The sequence below is a fragment of the Onychomys torridus genome, chromosome 1 (assembly GCF_903995425.1).
Source record: "Onychomys torridus chromosome 1, mOncTor1.1, whole genome shotgun sequence".
Lineage (NCBI taxonomy): Eukaryota > Metazoa > Chordata > Mammalia > Rodentia > Cricetidae > Onychomys > Onychomys torridus.
In genome coordinates, this window is record NC_050443.1 from 110,644,464 (window position 1) to 110,671,435 (window position 26,972).

A 26,972-nucleotide genomic window follows, 5' to 3' on the forward strand; every position below is an offset into this window, starting at 1 on the left:
AGAAAACTCCAAATGCTCTATGAACAGAGATAGGTAGGTACTCAATGCTCATCAAACTCTCCTTTAGTAGACATAGCAAGCACGAATATTACCTTTGGCTAATAGGGCAGAAAAAAAATTCTGTCTGGCATAGAAAAAGGCAGAAGGAGACAGGTGGTGGTGACACATGCCTTTGATCCCAGTACATGGGAGACAGAGGCAGATGGATCTCTTTAAATTCAAGGCCATCCTGGTCTATAGATCGAGTTCCAGGATAGCTAGGCCTACACAGAGAAACACTATCTCAAACTGTCTCCCCCCCCCACCAAAAAAGGCAGAAGGGAACTTCCTCAAAAATAAGTATATAGAACTATTATTAATTCTCCATTTCATTTTTGTGCAATGTTAAAAATAATTGCTCCATATACACTGGAAACAAAAAGACAAATCCTAAATACTTAACCCCTAATGCAAACCATAAAACTACATATAAAATTAAAACATTTGCTGGGCAGTAGTGGTACAGACCTTTAATCCCAGCACTCAGGAGGCAGAGGCAGGTGGATCTCTGTGAGTCTGAGGCCAGCCTGGTCTACAGAAGGAGTTCCAGGATAGCCAGGCTACACAGAGAAACCCTGTCTCAGAAAACAAAAACAAAAACAAAACTAAAATATTTGTCCTGTACTTCCATTTACATGAGTAAAGATTCACAAATAAATCAGTTCACTAAAGTCAAAAGCACAACACATGTGCTCTGAGTCTCGGGATAGCAGATCATTCAGCTTAAATAAATGATCGCATTGCTTCAATAAAGAGCTTGATCTTTACAAGCTCATAAATTTTAGTACTTAACTGCCAGGATTTCTGGGAAAAATGTTAAAAAGGCCCCTGGATCCCAACCAATTTACTTCTCTGTGCTTTGTATACACAGTTCAAAGTTATTACTAAGGTCATTAACACAGAAGAAAAGCAGGCAATTCCCACCACCAGAAATGTAAAATACAGTACCCAACAGGGGAGCCAAGCAGAAGTATAAAAACCCAAAGAAGGACACATTCAAACCCGTGCAACCAGTTACCTTCACTGAACACATCTAGCAACTCTGCCTTGGTCCAATTACATGAGGTTATTAGAAAAAAGCCTTTTACTTCCAATACCCTGGAGAGAGACATCACATATTGCTTCCTCTTCTCAACTGCATTGTCAGGATTAAGACTTATGGCATCGAAAGTCCCTTTGTCAACACAAACATGAAATCCAGACAGCTTTGTGGAAAGACTCAAAAAGTCTTCTACCTATATTAAAAATGAATGCTCATATGAGAACAATTAACACAATCTTTAAATAACTTAAGTGACAACATGTAAAAGGTTAGAAATAAAAGAGCCCATTATGATGGCATTTTACATATAATAAACATATTTTCAACTTTATAGCTAACTTTTATGTGCCCTATTTCCGAAATCATTAAAGCCAAAATTAGAAGAGAGGTTGACAGTGTTTCCTGGACATTTCAAATATCTACAAATTTGGAAACAAATCAAAGCCAGGAATACTGGCTCGAAAGCCCAGTTTACAAAAAGTTGATTCTTATGAAAATATTTAACATATTTATCAAAATGACAAAATTTATTTGGAACCCAGGTCACTACAAGTATAACTTATGACTGACACTCCCACTTGGGTGGCCTAAAGTAAATAAAGAATTATCAAAAGTTCCTTTGTTTTGATTCAGCAGCTCACAAAGCTACTAATGGGTATCACAAAAGGCATGAAGCTTAAGAAAGTAAAGGACTATTTAAACTATGATTACTTAACTTGGCAAATGTCCTGCACTTTAGCTTTTAATAATTCATCAGCATCCTGTTTTTAACAACCTAATATGACTGCAGAATTTGAAATAGTGATGTGCCTCTATTTTATAATACAAAAATTTACTAATTAATTTAATTCTAAATTTTTTTTCTGTTGGAAAGTTCGAGATAGGGTTTCTCTGTTTAACAGCTCTAGCTATCCTAGAACTCATTTTGTAGACCAGACTGGCCTTGAACTCACAGAGATCTCATCATTCATACAATTTTAGAAATGAAAGTAAATATCTAAAACAATCCTTAAAATGAATAGTATACATTGGCATGTGTGCTTCTTTTGTTGTTGTTGTTATTGTTGTTTTTAGTGACAGGGTCTCACACATGTAGCATAAGCTCTCCTATATCTGCTTCTACAATAATGCTGAAATTGTAGGTACATGCCAACCAGCACAACACACTCAGCATGTCCTTCTATTTGCAGATAGAACCTTTCCTGCTTTCATATCCAAAGTACAAAATTCACTATATCTGAACCAACATAAAGACTACATGAAGAGCTCACTCTTTGGGGACATCCTTATCCCAAACACCTGTACCAAACATTCTTGTATTCCAAAGCTATTTCATGACACCTGTACTTATAGATACTGGGATATAACAGTAAGTGAAAGGGTAAAGAAATTTGTGTTAGGGAAGTAGTGGCGCACGCCTTTAATTCCAGCACTCAGGAGGCAGAGCCAGGCAGATCTCTGTGAGTTCAAGTCCAGCCTGGGCTACCAAGTGAGTTCCAGGGAAGGCACAAAGCTACACAGATAAAAACCAGTCTCAAAAATTAAAAAAAAAAAAAAAGTTTGAAATTTGGGGCTGGAGAGATGGCTCAGAGGTTAAGAGCACTGACTGCTCTTCCAGAGGTCTTGAGTTCAATTCCCAGCACCCACATGGTGGCTCACAACCATCTGTATATGAGATCTGGCACCCTCTTCTGTGTACATAATAAATAAATAAATCTTTAAAAAAAAGAAAGAAAGAAAGAAATTTGTGTTAATATAGTAGCCTTGTGGGGTTTTGTTTGTTTGTTTGTTTGTTTTTGTTTTGTTTTGTTTTTTGAGCTGAGGATCGAACCCAGGGTCTTGCACTTGCTAGGCAAGCACTCTACCACTGGGAGAGATTAAACAATAAATAAGCTGCTACTGGTTTTTGTTTTGTTTTGTTTTGTTTTTGTTTTTTTCGAGACAGGGTTTCTCTGTGTAGCTTTGCGCCTTTCCTGGAACTCACTCTGTAGACCAGGCTGGCCTCGAACTCACAGAGATCTAGATGCCTATGCCTCCCAAGTGCTGGGATTAAAGGTGTATGCCACCAACACCCGGCCTAGCTGCTACTGTTTAAGAGCATCTTCCAGAATACACACACTAGAAATCTAAACACAGTCATATGTTAACAGTATTTGGAAGAGACCCTCAGAAGGTGATTGTGTCATGAGGCCTCTCTCTTCATGAACATATTAACGGGCTAATGAGGGATTGGTTTTATAATAAAAGCAAGCTTTCTTTGGCTCACTTGATCTTCTATGAGGTATGAAGAAGGCCCCTCATCATTTCATGTAAGAATTATCCTGGACTCTCCAGCCTAGAACTGTGAGCTTAAATAAACTTCTATGCTTTATAAATTACCTGGTCTATGTTATTTAGTCATAGCAACCAAAAGCTAACTAAAACATAAACTTAAGAAAATATTTCAAGGGGCTAGAGAGATGGCTCAGAGGTTAAGACCACTGACTGTTCTTCCAGAGGTCCTGAGTTCAATTCCCAGCAACCACATGGTGGCTAATAACCATCTATAATGAGATCTGGCTCCCTCTTCTGGCCTGCAGGCATACATGCAGGCAGAATACTGTATACTTAATAAAATTTTAAAAAAAGAAAATATTTCAAGGAGCTACAGAGATAGCTCAGTAGTTAGGAACACATACTGCTCTTGTAAAGGACCCACATCAGGTGTCTCACAAGTGCCTGGGGCTTGAGCTCCAAGATCCAATGCTTCTGGCCTCCACAGATATCTGCACTCACATGCACATACTCACACAGAGACATGTAATTTTTAAAAACTTTATAGTATTTCAAGGTTCAGACTCAGTGGGTAAAGGCTTTTGTCACCAAACTATGCAATCTGAGTGACATGACAGCGAGAACCAACTCCCACAAGTGTCCTCTGACCTACACAAGTATAGATGATAATAATACTATTTCACATAGGGCCAGCAAGATGGCTCAGCAGATAAAGGCTTGCCACCAAACCTAAGTCTGAGCCCTGATATCCACATGATGAAAGAAGAGAACCAACTCCAGCAAGTTGCCCTCTGATCCCAATCCATGAACACATGTATGTCTATACAAGTACATATACAAAAATAAACAATTGCAATTTAAATTTTAAAAAACAAATTACAAATGCTTAATAATGGTATACCATGAAATATCTTTTAAAATATATTTTAGATAAAGTGTTATTAAGAAAACAAAAACTGGGGCTAGAGAGATGGCTCTTCAGTGGCTCCAGGTTCAGTTCTCAGCACCTACTTGGCAGTCTACAATCACCTGTAACTCAAGATGTAGGGGTCTGCAGCCCTCTTTTGGCCTTTGCAGGCAAAACATTAATACACATAAAAATAAGTAAATCTTAAATAAAATAAAAATAGAGCCTGAGCTCATTAGATAAAGGCACTTGCCACCAAATCCAACTGAGTTCAATCCCTGGAGACCACATGGTAGAAAGAGACCCTCTACTGTGCACTATGGTCTGCCCACATGGATCTGCCCACCACACACACAATAAATGCATGAATGGAATTTTAAAGAGAAAAAGCTGAGCATGGTGATACATGCCTGTAAGTCTAGCACTTGGGAAAGCAGAGTTACAAAAGACCAGAAGTTCAGCTACATAGCATGCTAGAAGCTAGCCTGAACTATAGAAGATTCTGTCTCAGTAGCACAAAACAAAACAAAAAGCCATGAGTCATCCAAAATGGTGCATATCTATAGTTCTGCCTTCAGAAAGTAAAGGCAGAGGGATTCAGAAGTCTTAGGCCATACTAGGATACAAAGGGACTCACTCCTAATCTTGAGGGACAAAAAAAGAAAGCAGTAATAATACTGTGAGTGACTAGAAGATAAATCTTTTGTTTAAAAAAAAAAAAAAGCATCCTGAGATGAGCTTGGTTGTACAGGCCTTTAATCCCAGCACTCAGGAGACAGAGGCAAGTGGATCTCTGATTTTGTGGTAAGCCTCATCTACAAAGAGAGTTCCAGAACAGCCAGGCCTACACAGAAAAACTCTATGTATAAAAATAAAATAAAATAAAATAAATAAAAAATAAAAAAAAAAAAACATAAAGAAAAACAGTGATATAAAGCCAATTTTTGTTTTAGATCACTCTGACTACTTTGTAGCAGAAGAGTAGTGATGTAAAATGATTTCAAGAACAAAGAAACAATGTTGATTCCTTGGGTTTTAGGTGTTGTAATTGCCTTCTGTTGCTGTGAGAAAACATCCAGACCAAAAGCAACTCTGAAGAGGAAAAGACTTATTTTATCTTACATTTCCAGGCCAGGAAGTCAGGGCAGGAACTCAAGGCAGGAACCTGAAGCTAGCTTCACTTTCTGACTTTCTCACAGGATGATGCTTGGCTAGTAGCTTCCTTATATAGCCCAGGAATGTTATGGATGGTGCCACTCATAGTGGGCAGGGCCTTCCTGTATCAATTAATAATCAAGACAGTCCTCAAAGATATGCCCACAGGCCAATATGATCTAGACAATTCTTCAACTGAGGCTTTCATCTCTGATGACTTTAGGCCATGTCAAGTTGATAATTAAAGCCAAGTGGGACAAAGAATTAAATAACAATGTTTGGTATGATAACATTCTATGCATTTGTAAGATTTTTTAAAAATATAAGTCATTTTCTTTGAGAAATAGAGGCAACCAAATCCTGCCCTAATCACAGTTGAAGTGGCTGTAGCCTCCAGTTCTAGTAGAACCTGATACAGACAACAGCACTGCAGAGACACCCAGCATTTATAGCTTTTTGATCTGATTAATCCAGAGTCAGGTACTATGTACGTTTCTGCAAACATGGACGATGTTGTACGAACACACACATATATACATACACAATGAAGAAGGCATTTTCCCACAAAGCAAGTGGTACATGCCTATAATCCAGCTAGACTGAGGCAGGAGATAGCAAGGCTGGCCTGGGTTACACAGTAGGTTCCTTGTCAATACACACAAAGAAAAAGTAATTTCCCTAAACTAACTAGATTAAATTTTTTTTTTTTTTTTGAGCTGAGGATCGAACCCAGGGCCTCGCGCTTGCTAGGCAAGCACTCTACCACTGAGCTAAATCCCCAACCCTAGATTAAATTTTTAATAGTTACTTTTAAGTGTTTCAGTTTAGATTATTTATGATTGATCCTTAATTTACAAATTCAAAAAGGTTAGCAGATTAACATACTTTAAAAACATTTAAACATTACAGCTTATTTTAAAATATTATTTAAAATATTATAGTAATATAAGTAATAGTTACCTTCAAGTTAATGTTAGATAGCCCTTCTTTCTCTAAAATGCTTGCAGAAAGCTTAATTGCAGAAGGAGAATAATCGATCCCAGTTATATTAGAGAAACCATGTTTCACCTAGAGACAGAGAAATAATTTCATAATTTAGTTTGAAACTTTTAATATGTTTTGCTTATGAACTATAATATTCCTTGAATCTAGAATTGTTTTAACTTTGTCGTAGATCAAATGTCATAGAATATCCAATTATTCACATTTAAATTTTATTGTACTCTAAACAGAAACCAAAAGCTTAAATTTATGATAATTTTCTGCTTTTGTAATATATGATTTCTTTTCAAAAAGAAATTCATTTTCTCAAAAATAATGTATAAGCCCTTGAGCTGAAAGTGTAATATTAATTTCTGGTACTGCTATACTCAATTTCACACATGATTTTGGCTCACATTTTACTTAACCCAATTAAGTTATAAAAATAAGTTAAATGCATATATAATGAATTGGTTTTCCTTCAGCAAATTATAAATTATTTAATTCTCTACCAGTCATATAATTAAGTCACCTTATATTTGTATGGTACTTTTTCACTTTTTCAACTATTTCACACATTCAATTGAATCTCTGTGAAAGGCCTGTGAAGTAGGCTAGGCAGGTACCAGTTTCTGCAGGAACTGCAGAGGGATCACTGGCCTTGAGGGTTTACTACCTGCTGGGCATGAATCCTCCTCAGATGTACAGCACTTATGGCAAAGGTATGGTGGCTGCCATTCTTTACCCACCCCTAATTATGCTGCTCATTATACTAAAAGAATTTCAAAGAAAAACAACAAAGGTTGTAAAATATGGTATGGTCTGAAATTCTCCTGGTAGGCATCCTATTCACTAAATGGTTACTTTCTTCAAAAGTTAACCTAGTACCAGGAGTGTGGTATATGTCTTTAACCCCAGAACTAGGAGTCAGAGGCAGGAAAAATTCTGAGTTTGAAGCCAGTCTGATGCTCCAGGGCAGCTAAGTCTACACAGGGAGGTCTCAAAAAAAAAAAAAGGTAACCTACATGAAAGACTTGTAAAAATAATTGTATTTTGAAAACACTTTTCAACCTTAAGTGACTGAGGTGTAATCTAAACTCGAGACACACAAAACCAGCTATTTTCCAGATCATTTGTGTTCCCTTATGTCTTGTTTTTGAGACAGTCTCTCACTAGGTAGTCTAGTCTGACTTCCAACTTTCTATATTGCCTAAGATTACCCCCTATTTAGGATCCTCCTGACTCCACCTCATTTGTACAGGGACTACACATGAGTACCACCACACTCACCTTTATTTCCGTTTTGCTTTATTATGTATTTTTAAATTATGTTTATTGGTGTTTTGCCTGCACGAATATCTGTGTGAGGGTGTTCCTCAGAACTGAAATTACAGATAATTGTAAGCTGCCATGTGGGTGCTGGGTATTGAACCCTTTGGAAGAGCAGTCAGTGCTCTCTTAACTGCTGAGCCATCTCTCCAGCTCTTATTTGCTTTTGATCTAAAGGTCTACTATCCTATCCTCTTAGCTGCCTCTACCTTTACCATTGGAGATGATCATTTTCTTCTCATTTCTCACGATTCCTTCCCTAAGGGACTGAAAACCTAAGATGATTCTACTGATTTCTGACAGTTCCTTCTATCAAGCCTGTTGACTCTTCAGTACACTTATAAAAATTATGCTCATGTTTTTGGGTTCTATTACACTTAGAACCACAATTATCACCAGTGCTTTTCATATTCAGTTCCTGCACTGAATATTTTCCCCAAAGTGAAAAATAAATGGACCTTCTAAGAAACAATATACAATCAAAAAGATGGAGGAAACTGATGTTAGAAACAGGCTCCAACCAGGTGGTGGTAGCACACAATTTTAATCCCAGCATTTGGGAGGCTGAGGCAGGTGGATCTTTGAGTTTGAGGCCAGCTGGGTCTACAGAGTGAATCCAGGACAGCCAGGGCTACACAGAGAAACCCTGTCATGAAAATAAATCAAAGAATTTTGGCCAAGAATTGTGATTTTTTTTTCTTTTCCCTTTTATTTTGGGGGGGGGGGGAGATTGGGTTTTTGGGTTTTTTTCAAGACAGGTTTCTCTGTGTAGCTTTGGAGCCTGTCCTGGAACTCACTCTGTAGACCAGGCTGGCCTCGAACTCACGGAGATCTGCCTGCCCCTGTCTCCCAGTGCTGGGATTAAAGGCATGTGCCACCACTGCCCAGCTAGAACTGTGAATTTTAATAACAAACCAAACAATAATAACAGAACTGCAATGTACAATAATTAAACCAAGAAACTCAAGTGTAAGTTTGATGGATTAGATACAGCAAATATATAGATATATATGTGTATATTTATTTTAATATGTAAGTGTACACACACACACACACACACACACACATTTTTAAAGACAGGGTCTCACTGTGTAGCCCTGACTGGCCTGGAAATCATTATATAGATAAGGGTGGCAGTGAACTCAAAGATTCACCTGATTACCTGATTCTGCCTCTGGAGTGCTAGGATTAAAGGCACGTGCCACCATGCCCAGTTTGTGCAAATATTTTCTTTTTATTTTAAAGAATTAGTAAAGAAAACATTCCTGTTCAAAACAGAATGACAAAAAGATCTAACATGGCATAGAATATGAAATTTAAAATATTTACAGATATAGGTATTCAGAGAAGAAGAAACTAGAATGGGCAAGAATAAGAAATAGCAAATGACTGAGATTTTCCAATACTCAACAAAGGGCCCCAAGCACTACAAACGCAAAGTGAGATGATAACAAGCAAAACCACCCACATCATAGTATTTCTGATGAAAGCCAAAAAGAGAAAAATCTCAAAAGCACCAGGGAGTAAGAACAGAGGAAAAAGAAGTCAGATTACTTCCCAAGACTAATAAGGGTGGTATACAGATGACAGTCATGTAGAATGGGAGCCAGAAGACAAGCAAAGAAAAATACCAATCTAAGATTAGTAGCAAAACCACCTGTCAAAAATGTAAAAAATGCAAGCTAAGATCAGCAATGGTTGTTAACAAAAAGATATCACATAACACACAGGAAAATATATGGGCAGTGGTACTACATACCTTTAATCCCAGCACTTGAAGGCAAAGGCAGGTGGATCTCTGTGAGTTTGAGGTTGGCCTGGTGTACAGAGGAGTTCCAGGACAGCCAAGGCTACATGGAGAAATCCTGTGTTGAAAAACCAAAAGGAAGAAAATATATGCCAACAGCTAAGTTCACTTACCAAAATCTCAGAATCAAGGCTGGAAAGATGGTTCCGTTGGTAAAGTGCTTGCTGCACAAGGGTTGAAAACCTGAGTTCAGAACCTCAGAGCCCGGATGAATCTCAAATAGCCAGATGGGATATGATGCATCTGTAATCCCAGTATTCCTAGAGCAGTGGTTCTCAACCTGTGGATTGCAACCCTTTTGGGGGTCACATATCAGATATCCTGCATATCAGATATTTACATTTTGATTCTTAACAGTAGCAAAATTACAGTTATGAAGTAGCAATGAAATGATTCTATGGCTGGGGCCACCACAACATGAACTGTATTAAAGGGTTGCAGCATCAGGAACGGTGAGAACCACTGCTCTAGAGGAAGATGAGAAGTAAAGACAAGACAATCCCCAGAGTATGCAGTGGAGAAGAAGAGACCCTGTCTCAATCAAGGTGAAAAGTGAGAACAAACACCCAAGGCTGCTGCAACCTGGACACAAGCACCTTAACAAATACATGCACATGCATGCATACACACACATACACCAACATTTAAAAATATAATACAAAAATTACTGTGAATCAGATGTGGTGGTGCACACCTTTGATCCCAGCACTCAGAAGGAAGGGACAGGTAGATCGCTATGATTTTTTTTTAACCAAAAACAGCTGACAATTTTATTTTCATATTTCATAATACAAATGAAAACTGTACTTTTTTATCTCACTTTTCTCCTTCAAAACTATTCTGTCTGCTAGGAAGGGGGAAGCCTTCCTTGTCATACAGCTTAGAAGATACTCAGGTTCAGCACAGTGACCTTCACAAGAAATAAAAAACTGATGAAGAGCTCTTCTACTCTGTCTGGCCAAGCCAAGTGGGCACCATCATAGGGCAAGGAGGTCTCATCATTGGAGGCCTAGGCATCATGGGCATGCATCCTCTCATAGGTAGCCTCATTACAGGAGCAGGTCCCGCAGGCATCCTCCCAGGAGGAGGAGGGCCCATCATGGGCATCGTGGGAGTGCCTACTGGTGAGAATATGGAGAAGTATAAACTCATATTTACTGCTGGTAGAAATATAAGAAAGCAGCCACTGAAGAAAACAACCTAATGGTTCCTTACATCCAGCAATTTGACTCTGCAATTCTAGTCCTATGTAAATACCCAAAAGAATGACACTGTATGTCCACACAAACTTATACACAAATTTTTTACAATAGTAAAGCAAGAAGAAAAAAACCTAAAATCCATCAATGAATGGATAAACAAGCAGCGGCATAGCCATACAATGGAATCAGCCACATAAGGGGATGAGTCCTGACATGCTACAGTGCAGACGGGTCTTTTTAAAAAGTATGCAAGTGAAAGAAGCCCAACACAAAGGCCATATATGAAATATCCAGAACAGACGAACCAGCTAATATAGTGGCACACATCTGTAATTTCAACACTTGAGAGGCTAAGGCAGAAAGATCACAGCAAGTTCAAGAATGCCTGGGCTATGTAGTAAGTACACCAGGTCAGCCAGAATACACTAGAATCTATCTCTAAAAACAACAACAAAATAAAAAAGACAAATTCTCCAAGTAGATTAGTGATTTCCAGAGACTAAAGAAAAAAAGGAGTATGCAGAGTCAATGCTGTTGGGCACAGGACTCCTTTCTTGAAGTGAGTTTTTAAATTTAAAACATTGATGATCACTATACAACTTTTAGACTACATGAAATAGCACAAAACTACATACTTTATTTAAAGTGTGAGTTTTCCAGTATATGAGTTATATCTCAATTTAAGTAAAATAGCTGAAATGAACTTATTATTAACACCAAAGTAAAACTCAAAGTAACTATACTACAAAAACTAAAAAGGTACATTATGCCAGGCATGGTGGTGCACACCTTTAATCCCAGCACTTGGGTGGCAGAGGCAGGCAGATCCCTGAGTTCAAGCCCAACCTGGTCTACAGTGCTAGTTCCAGGACAGCCAGGGCTACACAGGAAAACCTTGTCTCTAAATGTCTCCCCATCACCACCAAAAAAAAGAAACACTACACAGTAATAAATCAGTTCATCAGTTCATTCACAAAAATACAAATCATGTGTATGTTCCTAATAGAACTTAGAAGTTCATATAACAAAAACTGACAAAATAAAAAAAAAAAGTAAGTCCACAACAATGGTTGTACACTCCTGTTTCAGTAACTAATAGAAATAGTAGAAATCAGCAAAAAATACAGAACGAAATACCACCAAAAAACTAGATGCATTTAACATTTATAGAACAGTCTACTAACTGCAATATACACTCTCAAGTGCACATCACACAAACAGGGTACATGCTGGAGAATATAAAACAAACTAAAACCAATTTAAAAGCACTGAAATCCACAAAATATGTTCTCTGCTAATAAATGCATTACAACTATAAATCTGTAATAATAAGGTAATAGAAAAACATGTAGTATTTAGAAATGAAACAAGAAAATTCTAAACTGATAGTTAAAAAAAAATAGAAACTACGTTGGATGAGGAAAATGAACACATTATCAAAATTGTCCCCTTTTCCTACATCCATGCCAGCATCTGCTTATAGGTAAACTCACAGCAGTTATAGCCTTTACTGAGTATAGTGGAAGTCTTGAGTCAGTAATCTAAACTTCCAAGGCTGGACAGACGGCTCAAGAGTTGAGAGCACTTGATGCTCTTGCAGAGGACCCTCGTTCAATCCCCGGCACCATACAAGCAGTTCACAACTGTTTGTAACGCCAGTTCTAAAAGATCTGCTACCCTCTATGACTTCCTTGGGCACATGATGCACAGAAATATATGCAGACAAAACACTTATACACATAAAATAAGTGAATCTAAAAGTAAATAATCATCATCATCATCTAAACTCCTACCTTAAGATCTTTAAAAAAAAAAAAAAAAAAAGCAAAGCAAATAAAAAAACCCAGACGTAATGACTCCTGCTTGTAATCCAGTGCTCAGGAATCTGAGGCAGGAGAATTGTCATAAAGTCCAGGCTACTTATTAAGCTCTAGTCTAATCTACAAAGCAAGACCCTTCTCAAAAAACAAAAAATAAAGCACACCAGGAGGTGATGGTATATGTTTAATCCCAGCACTTGGGAAGCAAAGGCAGGTGGGACCTCTCTGAGTTTGAGGCCAGCCTGGTCTACAGCATTCCAGGACAGCCAGAGCTACATAGTGAGACCTTGACTTGGAAAAAAAAAATCAAAATAAATAAACAAACTATAAATAATGATAAATGGATAATAATGTGAAATAGCCATGTAACAGAATGCTTCTCAGCAATAACAAACACATCCCATAGCCAAGGCATGCCCATAATCCAAGCACTAGTTAGGCAAAAGATGTGGACTATGGGCTAGAAATTACATCTGGCTACTAGCAATTTCAGGCCACCCTGAGATACAGAAACCCTGTTCAAACAAACAAAAGCTCACACTAGAAACATGGGACACTAAAGAGACAGATGTCTCAATTGGTAAAGGGTTTGTTATACAAGTGTGAACAGCTGAGTTCAATACCCAACAATCACGTAAAAGCAAGGTACAGCATCATATACCTATGCTCCAGCACTGGGAAGGAAGAGATAAGAGGATCCCCGGAGCCAGACAGTATATGAATCAGCAAGCTCCAGGTAAAAGAGCATCTCAAAAAAACAAGGTAGAAAGGGCAACAAGCTGAATTTGATCCTCAGAGCCAGCTAGGTTGTCCTCAACTCCACAAGGTTGTCCTCTGACCTCCACATGCACACCCTAAAAGACACTACACAAACACAAGCACACATACACACAATAAATGATAGAAATGTTTTTTTAAATAAGGTGGAGACAGATCCCTAGGAAGGGGAAATAAAAGAGATTTTGTGAGTGGACTGAGGGCAGGTAGGGATGAGAACAAGAATGATTAGGTTAGGGGGCAGGGAGAGTGCTGAGGGAGACTACTGGATGGTGCATTTCGGGGTCGGGTGGAAGCCTGGCACGGGAATCTCCCAGTAGTCCATGGGGAGGACCCTAGCAATAGTGGCTAAGTAGCCTGAACTGTCCATCTCCCGTGACCAGATTGCTGCCTGGCCCAATTGTCATCAGAGAGGCATCATCCAGCATCTGATAGAGGCAGATGCAGAGACCCACAGCCAAACACTAGGCGGAGTTTGGGAATCCTCTGGAGGAAGAGGAGGAGAAAGGAGTTTAAGAGCTAGAGGAATCAAGGACAAAACAGAAAGGGTCTCATAGGGGCTCACAGAGACTGAACTAACAACCAGGGAACCTACATGGGACTGATCTAGACACTGTGCATATATGTTACAGTTATGTAACTTGGTCCTCTTATGAGACTCTTAACATTGGGAACAGCAGCTGTCTCTGACCCTTTTACTGGCTTTTGGGAGCCTACTCCTCATACTATGTCCCCTTGCCCAGCCTTAATACATGGTGAGATGCTTAGTCTTACTGCAACTTGATATGGCATGTTTTGTTGATATTCATAGGAGACAAGAGACCTGTCCTTTCCTGGATGGAGACGGAAGACAAAGGGATGGGGGTGGGGGGCCTGAAGCTGGGATGTAAAATAGATGAATTGAAAAAAATAGGGTGGAGAATGATAAAAGATATCCAGTGTTGACTTTTGTCCCACAAACACACATACACATATTCATTCACATATCCACATGAATATACATGCACATCCAAGAGAGAAGAGAAGCAATGAAAGATTAAAAAGAACAAACTAAAATTACCACTTACCACAAAGCACATAATTATAGACGGAGAAAACCTAGAGGAATCTATAATTTCAAGGTTAAACCATTAGCTTCTACAAGTAAGCTATTACAATCCAAAAGGCTTGGACAATGGCTCAGTGATAGAGTGCCCAACATGCACAAGACCCTGGGTTTAATCCTGAAACATAAAACTGAGTAAGTAAAACCCCAAAGAATCCACAGGTGAAATGAACAGGTGAATAACTGTGTGTGAGATGGCTATAAAAGCAATCCTACAGTCATAGAGCAATGAGAATAACCAAATACTGCAGTCAGCACTGGCAGATCTCAAGAATGGTGCATGGAGACCTAAGTTCTACTGACATACTTCAAAACAGGCTAATCAATCCAGGAAGTGCACACCCATTTGGCTAACCAGCAGAGGACTGTGGTTGCTTTTAGAGAAGAGGAAACTTGACCACTGTGACTATGGAATGGATGGTTACTTTGTGACAATCCACTGAGCTGCAGACATTTCATTCCTATACTTTAAAGAACATATGTTCTGTGTTGACATGTCAAACGGTTCCATGAAAGGTTATTCTGCCTCTCTCCTCATCACCCCTAAAAAGCAATAACTAGCTGGGCGGTAGTGGCACAAAAGGGAGGCAGAGGCAGGCGGATCTCCGAGTTCAAAGCCAGCCTGATTTACAGAGTAAGTTCCAAGACAGCCAGGGCTATCTAAAAAAAGAAGAAGGAAAAACAAAACAAAACAAAACAAACAAACAAAAAAAAAAAACCCGTCTCAAAAAAACAAGCAAATAATAGCAAAAACTGAGCTTTTACTCAATGCAAAATACAATATGGCAGCTACCTTGAACTTAATCCTCATCTCTATTCCAACCCAACACAAATTCTATTTTACCAATTATTTACAGACACAGGACCTATGCTGCCTCAACCTTCATGTATTTAGTTCTTGTGATGATATTTTATTTGTATGTTAAGAAATAAAGAGTGCCTGGAAATTAGAGGACATAGCCAGCCATAAACAAGTCAGGCAGTGGTAGCACATGCCCTTAATCCGATCACATGGCAAGCAGAGTCTCTGTGTTCAAGGACACACTGGGGACAGCCAAGCGTGGTGACACACGCCTTTAATCTCAGTACCAACCATAGAGACCTGGAGGTCTGTACAGACAGGCAGTGACAAGGAAGTGAGGTAGCTGGGCTAAGAGCCAAAGAGAAGGCAGAACATTAAGGCAATAAAGGCTCAGGTTAGGCAGGAAGATGCTGGTTCTCTTGGGAAGGAAGCTGCAGTGGCATGGTGAGCTAAGGTTAGCTGGTGGCTCTTACTATTCTCTGATCTCTACGGCTTTCACCCCCATATTATTTGGCTCTACGTTTCTTATTTAATAAGACTGTTTAGAAATTCGTCTACAAGTTCTCATTTTCCAAAATTTTCTCCTTCTGTAATTACACTCCACCCACACTCACTATAGTGCCCTGAGATTCCTACCCAATTTGGATATTAATTCTTCAAAATCTTTCCTGTCCCTCTTTTCCAATGCTAACTGCTTTCTTTTATACTCAGTATATCCATTATCACATATAATGAGCTACAGTTTAACTATCCATCAGTCTAGCCTCTATTATGCTATAAATAATCCAAGCACAAGATCCACACTTTCAAGCTTCCAGTGTCTAGCATTAGTATGTGTTAATCACTAGTAAATGTCAATCTTATGTATACATCTTAAGTGGCTCAGCTAGTAAAGGCACTTGCTTGCCAAGTCTGGTGCCCTCATTTCAATTCCTGAAACACATATGATAGAAGGAAAGAACTGACTCAAGTTGTCCTCTAACCTCCACATGGGCACTGTGATACACATGTACACACATAAACACGCATGCACACACACACACAACACAAAAAATATAAATGTAACAAAAAAATTTAATTAAGAAATGACAGTAAAGGGCCAGGCATGATGGGATCTCTGTGAATTCGAGGCCAGCCTGATCTACAGAGTGAGTTCCAGGAGAGCCAGGGCTGTTGTTATACAGAGAAACCCTGTCTGGGGGGTAAAAGGAATGAACAAAATGATAGTAAAACATCTAAGATGAAGACTCATCTTACACTTGCTGCATAACAACAGCTATAAACACAAGTCAATACTAATAGAGGAACTTGTACCAAAACTTATGTGCATGAACAATATATTTTTTAAGCCATATGATTACCTAATACAAAGAATACATGCTCTATTAGAATTGCAAACATCTCCTTTTAAAGGATATTTAAAATTTTATGCACACAGGTGTTTTGCCTGCATTTATGTGCACTTCAAATGTGTCTGGTGCCTGTGGAGGTCAGAAGACTTGAATGATTCCCTGGAACTAGAGTTGCAGGTGGTTGTAAGTGAGCCCCATGCTAGAACCGAACTTGGGTCCCCTGCAAGAGCAGTAAGGACTCTTAATCAATGAGCCACCTCTCCAGACCCATCTCTTTTTAATCTACACAGATTTCTAGAGTTTTAAACTAAAAGAAGCTAATACAAATCACCTAGCCTACTCCCTCAGGAGAAACTGTAGCCCAGATAAATGAAGTGGGCTTGCTCCAAGTAAAGACTGTAACCAAGAGGAACTGGAGAAATGGCTCAATGGTTAAGAGGTCTAGTTCTTCTTCCAGAGGACATGAGTTCAATTCCCAGCACTCAATTACAACTGTCTGTAACTCCAGTTCAAGGATATCCAACACCCTCACATAGACATACATACAGGGAAAACACCAGTTTATATATAATAAAATAAAATTAATTATTTTAAAAGAAAGATTGTAACCAAAAGAACCAAGACTATGACTTGGACCCCCTGGGGCTTCACACTTAGGGCTTTCCATCCTAATCCCCAAAACCACAATCTTAAACACCATACTCCCTAATGATGAAACCCCCAAAGACTAAAATACAAAATCTGCAAGATTAAGAATCTCAAAGCCAGGCAGTGGTGGGGCACACCTTTAACCCCAGAACTCAAGAGGCAGAGGCCAGTCTGCTCTACAGAGCGAGTTCCGGGATAGTGAGGGCTACACAGAGAAACCCTGCCTCAAAAAAACAAATGAGCAAACAAAAAAGAACCTCAGAAATAACTCTGGGAGAAATAATTTTAAAAACTGTTTAAGCTGGGCACAGTGTTGCACATCTGTAATCTTAGCACTTGAGAAGGGAAGGAAGGAATATCCGAAGTTCAGAACATCCTCAGCTACCTAGTAAGCTAGAGGCCAGCCTGAGCTACATGAGACCCTATTTCAAAAGAACAATAATAACTAAAATGTTGAAAAGGAATTTTCTTAAGGGCTGGAGATATAACTTAATGTTAGACAAACTACATCCATGGAAAAACAGGTCATCTGGCATTGTGGCACACACATGGAACCCCAGCACTCAGGAAGCAAAAGCAGGAGGCTGAGTTCAAGAGTAGCCTAACAGCACAGCAAGACTCTATTTCAAAAACAAACGGGAACTTGGGAGACCAAGGCAGACGGGTCTCTGTAAATTCAAGACCAGCCTAGTCTACAAATCAAGATCAAAACCACCCAGGGCTACACAATGACCCTGTCTCAAAGGACAAAACAATAAACACAGGCTAGAGAGATGGCTCAGCAGTTAAGAACATAATCTGCTCTTAAAGAGGACGTAGGTCAAGTTCCCAGCACCCACATGATGGCTCACAACCATCTATAACTCCACATAAACTCATGTAGGCAAAACAAACAGAAATTAAAGGGTTTTTTTTGTTTTGGGGTTTTTGTTTTTTTGTTGTTGTTGTTGTTTTGTTTTGTTTTTTCAAGACAGTGTTTCTCTGCGTAGCCTTGACTGTCCTGGAATTCGCCCTGTAGACTAGGCTGGCCTCTAGCTCAGAGATCCACCTGCCTCTACCTCCTGAGTGCTGGGACTAAAGGCGTATGCCACCACAGCCCAGTAAAATTAAAGTTTAAAAAAAAAAAAAAAAAAGACACACAAAATTTTCTTAATTTGAAAACAAAGAAACTTTCTGAAATTTCAGATGCCAAAAACCCCACCTCTCCATTTGCTATTTTCAGTGTCTCTATGTACAAGCCACTTTTACCACTATACACCAATAACATTATGATAATTCAAATCTGCAAAATGCATTATTCTAGTTTGTTGTTTGCTTTTGAGACAGAATTTTACTATATATCCTTGGCTAGAATTTTCTGCATAGACCAGGATGGCCTTTAAATTTACAAAGATTCATAATGCAGAAAATCCATGGATTACTGATAAAAGACCACTTATTAGAGGATTAAATAGGGGAACAACTCACTAATACAGGATAAGGCAAATTCAGTCGCAGAGTCTTGGAAGGCTGAGAACCTGTCCCATGCTGCTTTATACTGCCTGACTCAGTCTTCACCATCCAAGAGCACAAGAGAGAAGGGAACCTTTTATGTGCTCCCCAGGTCTTGAGCTAGCCAAGAGGCCATGGCCTAGGGGCTGGTACTCCAAGGCCACAGGTGGAACAAATACCCACAACAGATCCACCTGCCTCTGAGTGCTGAGATTAAAGATGTATGCCACCACACTTGGCCCAATTCACAATTCTTAAGTCTTTACATACTTTATACAAAATGATGCAAAAGATGAGATATATAGCAGAGAAAATTACTTAATTAAAAAAACTGGTGATTTAAAATAATGAGGATAAATGAAAATGAAAAAAGAAAGCATGAAAACCCAACACGTTAGAAGGGATAGATTATGGGCAACTACAGGAAAGTAGTCATATGTTAAGATGAGTATTTGCCTTTCTTAGAGAAAATGCTTGAGTTTATCTTGGATGCTGTTATTCTGAAATTCTATGACTCACATAAAGCAACATAATCACTCCCTATCTATCAAAAAGTTCTCTCTTGGATTGGATCCATGGCTGAGAGGTTAAGAGTGCTTTCTGTTCTTCCAGAGGACCTGAGTTTAGCTCCCAGCACCCACATAAGGAGGCTCACAACTGCCTGAAACTCCAGCTCCAGGGGATCTAACAATCTCTTCTGCCCTCTGTGGGTATCCTCACACACACACAGCAGACACTCACATAAACATATAACGTAATAAAAAAAAACTTTTTTGGGTGAGGGGATTGAGACAGGGTTTCTCTATGTAGCTCTGGCTGTTCTGGAATTCGCACTGTAGACCAAGCTGGCCTCAAACTTGAGATCCACCTACTTCTACCTCCTGAGTGCTGGGCCTAAAGGAGTGTACCACAACCACCCAGCTAAAAAATAAATCTTAAAAAATAATAATAAAATTCAAAGTTCCACCTTCAGCACCATGACTGGGTTGTTTTGGGTACTTTAGCACTTTCTTTCCTAATGCATTCAGACATGGGCCACAAATTCAACACACAAAACTAATGAACAAACAATACCATAACTGGGCACTTAATTATCTTCAAACCACTCAGTAATATCACTGGCTTCATCATGCAAATATGCCTTCAATTCATCAAAATCTCCTACAATTGCATTAGCTAGAAGTAAATCCAATAAATGACAAATGATACTTTTTGTGTGTGCATGTGTGAGTACAGGTAAACATGTGTTCGTATGTGTGCACTCATGAGTGTAGAGACCAAAAGTCAACGCTGGGAACACTGGGTATCTTCCTCAAATGTTCACATTTGTTTGTTTGTTTGTTTGGTTGGTTGGTTCTTCAAGACAGGATTTCTCCATGTAGCCCTGGCTGTCCTGGAATACAAGAGATCCACCTGCCTCTGCCTCCCAAATGCTGGAATTAAAGGTATGCACAACCACCACCTGATTAAAATAACACACTTTAAATTGAAGTTTCCATTACTGCTGTGTTGCACAGCGAATACATTCATCTGCATATTCTGTTGTCTACTCTTTTACCACAAAAAGCACTTGATCACAACTGAATTAATTCTCAAATGTACTGGCTAAATGGAAAACAAAACAACCCAACACAACATTTTACTGATCACGCTTTAAAATTCACTTGCTGAGCTGGGCAGTGGTGGCACACGCCTTTAATCCCAGCACTTGGGAGGCAGAGCCAGGCAGATCTCTGTGAGTTCGAGGCCATCCTGGTCTACAGATAGAGATCCAGGAAAGGCGCAAAGCTACACAGAGAAAAAAGAAAAAGAAAAGAAAAAAAGAAATTCTTCTCTTAGGTTGGGGATTTAGCTCAGTGGTAGAGCATTTGCCTAGCAAGCACAAGGCCCTGGGTTTGATTCTCAGTTTAAAAAAAAAAAAAAAATCACTTGCTGAAGGCTTTTTTTCACGTAAACCCTCACTCATCTATTGTTACTGATCCAAATCTTCCAAGTCTTTTCAAAGCTTCACTTTTCCCAGTTATTAATACACAACAGAGCAGTAAGTTTTAATGTTCAAGCATAACAGAGGAGTGAATTTTGTATCTTTTTTAATGGAGATAGTTTCAAAATACAGTTTGGCCCATGCATTAACCAAACTGAGGTATTCTGCTGTTAAGACTTGATAGTAAGTAAGTATGCCTGTCTTCTTCAGGAGTCAAATTCAGCTCTCTATCTTCACGTGTTTTTGTTCAGGTCACTGAGCTTCTCAAGCTCTTTCTGAAGGGTATTCTTTGCAAGAAGCATGGTGTTGTGTAGAAGTGGCCACAGCACACAACAGAGTATTCAGAAGGGAAGACCTTGCATTTTAAACCAACATTTCACTGCAATCTCAGCAACATGGCACTGTCATTGAAGAGTATTTCAGTTATCAAATTCTGTTAAGTGTATGTGTCCCTTTATGGTTATTGTTTGGTTGTTGAAATTAAGCAGTATTCACGACAACAATAATTAGTTTTACTTTTTTTTTTAATTTGCTGAGCAACACCTTTAATCCCAGCATTCGGGAGGCATAGGCAGGTTGATTTCTGTGAGTTCAAGATAAGCCTGGTCTACATAGAGAATTCCAAGACAGCCAAGGCTACATAGAGATCCTGTCTCAATTTAAAAAAAAAAAAAAAAAAATTCAGGCCAGGCAGCAGTGGCACACGCCTTTAACCCCAGCACTCAGGAGGCAGAGCCAGGCAGATCTCTGTGAGTTCGAGGCCAGCCTGGTCTACAGAGTGAGATCCAGGACAGGTACCAAAACTACACAGAGAAACCCTGTCTGGAAAAACCAAAAAAAGAAAAAAAATTTAAAAATGTTTCTACACTTATTTTGTGTTTATGTAAGCGCATGAGTAGCTCTATGGAGGATAGAGGGTAACTAGCATTACTGAATCAGTTCTCCCCTTCCACGCATGGATTTCAGGAATCAAACTCAAGTGGGCAAGCACCCTCTCACCTACTGCGCCGTCTTGCTGACCTTAGCTTTAAATTGGCTGTCTTTAACAATAAGTAGCATTGTACAATTAAATCATCAAAGCTTTCATGACAGTAAGATGGTGCAGCAGGTAAAGGTACTTGGCCACCAAGCCTAATACACATATATACAAATGAACAGATGTAAAAATTAAAATATTGCAAAACCTTTTTGTGAGGGAACAAGTTTGCAGATTCCTTTCATTATATTCTAAGGAACACAGTAAGAAGGAATGATGCTATTTCCCCAATATCAAATGTATATTAGTAAAAATATATATACAGACAAAAACCAGTTATAAGATAGAGACACAGATACAGATATGAGCGGGGTTTATTAGAGGACTTGGCTCACATAATTATTGTGACTGAGAAGTCTCATAGGCTATCTGCAAGGGGATGTCAGTAGCATGACTTAGCTCAAGCCCAAGGTCCAAGAACCAATAAATGAGATAACTCTTCAGTCTGTGGCTCAAAGCCTAAGGATCCAGGACCACTGGTATAAGCCCTAGGGTCCTAAAGCTAAGAGTTTCAAAGTGCACAACAGCAAAAAATAACTGTCCTAACTCTTACAACAGTTGGGTAACTTAGCTTCTGTGTTTGTCTTTGACAGGCCTCAACGTGCTGGATGGTATATATCCATACTGAGGCAGCTCTTCCCTTATTCCATCCAGATTCAGACATTAATCTCCTCTGGAAACCTCACATACACATCCTAAATAATGCTCAACCTGGGTTTTTGGTATAAGCTACATATAACATGATACAACTACTAGGACAACCAATGTTCTAATCCCCTCCTCATTATTCAGCTTTATACTCCTTATATACCCTTTGCTTTCTGCTATAGGAATACAGGAATTAAGGTTTTCAGAATTCTGGCTTCCAGAATTTCACATTTAAGGTTTCACTCTTTCAGGATTATGACTTTTGAGGTTTTACATTTCTAGGACTCCACCATTCACTCACTAGACACCTGGGAGTCCAGTTTTCAGGATTATACCTGACACCACGTATTCACTGCTTTCCCCAAATCCAAGCAGTCTCCTTTCCTCCCATGTGAACACTCAAAGTTTTCCAACTGTTTTGCTGTTATACATTTGATTGGTAATCTCTTAAGTGCAACATCTTTTAAAAAACTTTCATTTTAAAAATTGGTTCAAACACATGAATACTAAAAGTACCAACAAGTTCAACCAGGAAAACACCATTTCCGGTTCCAATATCAAGCACTGAGGCATCCAATGGGATCCTTTGCTTCTGCATCCACCTTATTAGTCGGTTCATGCTCTCCTCTCCAAACCTGTCAGGAACAGAATACAAAGAGCAGGTAGATCTACACAAAAGCCACAACTACACTCCATGTGAGCTGTTTATACCACATGCTCACTTAAGTCTTTTCGAAAAGTAAGAATATGTATAACTGTTTAAGCTTCATCTTTATTGTTAGTTAGGAGATTACACCTCTAAAAATGGAATACCTGAGGTATGAATTATACATACTTACATATGTAAATAACTAAGTATATAGATATATAAACATACATGTTCACATACACACATACTCTATCTACATCAGCATTAATCCTTTAAAATCTTGTCCTAGTAACTGCTTTCGTGGACATCAGCAAATATTGGTACTTCAGAATTTCATTAATTAAAAAATAACAACTATGGAATGAAAGTAATTTCATAGTACTATGATCAATTTAAATCTGGGTCACTAAAAAAGAAAAGAGATATTTTAAGCTGTCACTGAAGCAAGAGTCAGGTAGAGGCAGGTGGATCTCTGAGTTTGAGGCCAGCCTGGTCTACTGAGCAAGTTCCAGGGAAATGCTGACTCAAAAAAAAAAAAAAACAAAAAAAAAAAAAAACAAAAGAAAGAAAAGAAATTTAAAGCCACTGGAGCCAGATTCATCCCAGGCTTCTAGACTGTCTTTGTTGTAAGTGCACTTGCTCATGCTCTCTCACACCCACAGAACAATTTTTTAGCTTAACTCACCAGATTTCTCCTGTATCTCCATATTCTTGGAATGTCCTCAGTTCTCTCTCATAAACAGCATCCCAACTACATAAACAATGAAATGTGAAGCAAGATTCCCAAATTAAACTGTATTTCGTGAATTAAACTGATTATTTCCAGTGCATTACATGGCTACTTACAAAGGCCTTAAAATATTAGTGTTATCAATAAGTGCATACAGTTCAATTTTTTTTAACATCCTTAGGTTAAAAGAATGAAAAGTGGGGGGGACTAGAGAGATGGCTCAGTGGCTAAGAGCACTGACTACTCTTCCAGAGGACCTGGGTTTGATTCCTAGCACCCACACGGCAGTTAACAACTCCAAGGTCTGACACCATCACACAGATATTCAGGCAAACACCAATACACATAAAATAAAAATAAATAACTGTAACTCCAAGATCAGGGATGCAGACACCATCTCCTGGCCTCCCTGGCTACCATAAGAAGAGGAGACTTGCACAATAAAAATTATTTAAAAAAAAAAAAAGAAAGAAAGAAAGAAAATTGTGGACAAAATAAGTTAAACAAGTACTTATAGTTATCTGATGCATAATCCTATACACATTTTAGCTTAAAGAATAAAAACAGGCAACTGCCCAAGAATCTCTAAGTTCCAGACCCAACTCCATAACTGGACTGCACAAGCTGAGTTTGTTACTCCAAATTTGGTCATCAATGTGCAGATACAAGATTTTCTAACCAGTAGGTCAGTGGTTTGCTCACAATGAAGCAGCAAAGATAAAATTAAGTGCTAAGACAGTCTCTGCCTCTTCCTGTATTCTAGCTTTCCCATTAAATCTCTTCATCCTTACTCTTCCTGGGTCATCTTTACAATCTCTGCTCCCGCCCCTAATTTTCCTCTCATCCTAACCCCTGTCCCCACACTCATGTTTTTCGAGACAGGGTTTCTCTGTGTAGCTTTGCTGCCTGTCCAGGAGCTCGCTCTGTAGACCAGGCTGGCCTCAAAAACAGAGATCCGCCTGGCTCTGCCTCCCAAGTGCTGGGATTAAAGGCGTGCGCTCATTCTACATTCTAACCCATTGATTTCTCAGCCTCAACTTCAGGTCAGAGAACACTTTCTCTCTTTCCCCGCCAGAACCTCTACCATCTCCCTAGCTCAGTTCAGAGCATCCTCCACTCCGACCTCCTCCAATTCCCAGATCTCACAGCTCTCCCGGGAGCTCCTGGGCCCTTGTCCGGTTCGTTGCCCAACTCTCTCCCCCTTTTCCCAGACGCCTACACCGGCTCCCCAAGGATCTCGGGTAGTCTTGAATCCCTTTAAAGAGGGTTAACCGCCCCCCGGGGCGTGCTCGGGATCTCGCCCCTTAACCCCCACAGGTGGCTTCCACCCTCCTTCCTCAGGCCGCGGGTCGGGGGTGAGGGGGCGCCATCTCCTTCCGGGCCTCAGGCTCCCGCTCACCCTCCCCGCCGCACTCACTGCTCTCGCGTCCCCAGCGCCGATGGGACAAAGTCACACGCCACGGGACTGCCCTCTCGAGACCGCGCAGGGACCACAGCGCCGCCTCGGCTGCCAGCATCCACGTTCATGTCGCTCTGCGCCTTGTGGGCTGTCGCGGCTGCCATAGAGACGCGGCTCGAGCAGAGGGGACGTGCGGGCCTGGCCTCTCTAGGCAATGGAAGACCGCCTCTCTCTCTCTCTCTCTCTCTCTAATGCTCCCGTCCAGGCTTGAGAGGCCGACTTGCAGTAGTAGAGAGCCTAGGCTGCCAAGAGGCGGGCTCCCTCCAGCCAACATTCCTTGTACCCTTTACTCTCTTGCTCTCAGAGTGACCATATCTGGGTACTGCTGTTTGTAAGTCATAAAAGTACTGCACTTTGGGAAACACGCTGTAAGAAGCCACAAAAACACCTGAAATACACACCACTCAGTCCAAACGCATGTCATCTCTCTCTAGTGAGGCAGATCTGGAAAGTAAGGTAGGTCAGTCAGCCCATCGTATCACTTGCTTCCCGACCAAAAGACTAATTTCATGTGTGGCTAGAATTCTGGAAAGTGACTTGATGTAACCAGATGAGAGCTTATGGCCAAGAAATGAATGCCTTAGGGCCACCCACAGTACACCAGCCATGGAGTTACCATAGAATGAGTAGCTGAATGATAGGGTACCTCAGTGGGTCTTCCTCTATCCCCAGTCAGGCATCTGAGCCTGTCCAAGTCTCAACCTCTGCATGCTTTAGTTTACTGTAGTTTACTCAAAATAAAAGATGGCTTCTTCCTCAAGACTCCATGAACCTGAAATGTCTTCTGCCTATTGCTTCTGACTGCAAGCAGTAGTCCTGTAATACAATGGAAAAGATCTTATATGTCAGGGGCCTAGGATATTTTCTGTACTAGCCATGAAATAGTCAAAATACTCACAGTCCAATGTCAGTGAGGCAAGGCTCTCAGAGGCCCCTAACAAGCTGCCTTCCAACAAAAACTTGTTTCCAAGGCTACGTTTCTGTTGACTCCCGAGACAGAAGCCCAATAACAAGTCCCTTGAGGCAAATGGCAACAAGAGTTGCCCTCCCAGTTTGCAGTTCATCTTCTCCTACGCATGGTATTCTAAGATCTTCTGGCAATAAAGAGTAAAGTAAAGGGCAGATGGAAATCCGTGTACATAGTGATTAAAGAACTCAAGAAAGAGCGTAAGTAACCTTATTACAGAGCAATAAAACCGCCGGATGCCACAGCCAATTAGTGCTGCCCTGGGCAAGTAGCTGTTTTGATCTTTTCTAGGCTCTAGATGCTACAGAAAGCAAGCCTGAATGTGATGGAGTGGCTCTTTAAAAGTTTTCGGTTCCAATTAAGAAGTATCCCTGAAAGATAAGTCTGCCTTCAGCCTAGTATCTTGCCAACACTTAAGATGTTTTTGCTGTGTGTGATGAAAGCTATAAACAGTTGTTGGTATGGAGCCCTGGGAAAACCATGGTTTATACCAAATCCCTTCCCTGACTCCAGGAAGGATTATTCTGGCTGCTTAGTCCTGAGGGCTCTTATCACCCAGAGAAAGGGGATTCTTGGCTGGGGGAGAAGTTTCACTGGGTAAGCTGCCTAGGGAGAAGCAGAACTATATAAGAAACACACAGCCCCTCCCACTGAATACCAGTTCTATGAGACCAAAGGCAGACCTGCACAACCTGAGGTTGCCAGCCTTGGTTTTTGTTAGTTTATTTGTTTGTTTTTTATCCCTGCAGATTGGCACAGCATCCACCC

General features: G+C 39.9%; 1 protein-coding gene across 5 annotated transcripts in view; it reads right to left on the reverse strand.

Annotated features, from left to right (window-relative positions):
• Eef1akmt2 (EEF1A lysine methyltransferase 2) overlaps nt 1–25,360 on the reverse strand; it is a 29,536-nt gene extending 4,176 nt beyond the window's left edge. Inside the window, exons 1-5 of one of the 5 annotated variants that reach the window (XM_036196126.1) lie at nt 25,196–25,360; nt 23,734–23,799; nt 22,920–23,034; nt 6,378–6,485; nt 1,058–1,274 (exon numbers count right to left, since the gene is read on the reverse strand). In XM_036196126.1, the coding sequence (XP_036052019.1) occupies nt 1,058–1,274; nt 6,378–6,485; nt 22,920–23,034; nt 23,734–23,799; nt 25,196–25,341 (652 nt within the window). In that variant the 5' untranslated portion in view covers nt 25,342–25,360. The other 4 variants (XM_036196156.1, XM_036196136.1, XM_036196146.1 and 1 more) reach the window with 4 other exon arrangements.
• Between the last annotated feature and the right edge of the window lie 1,612 nt (nt 25,361–26,972).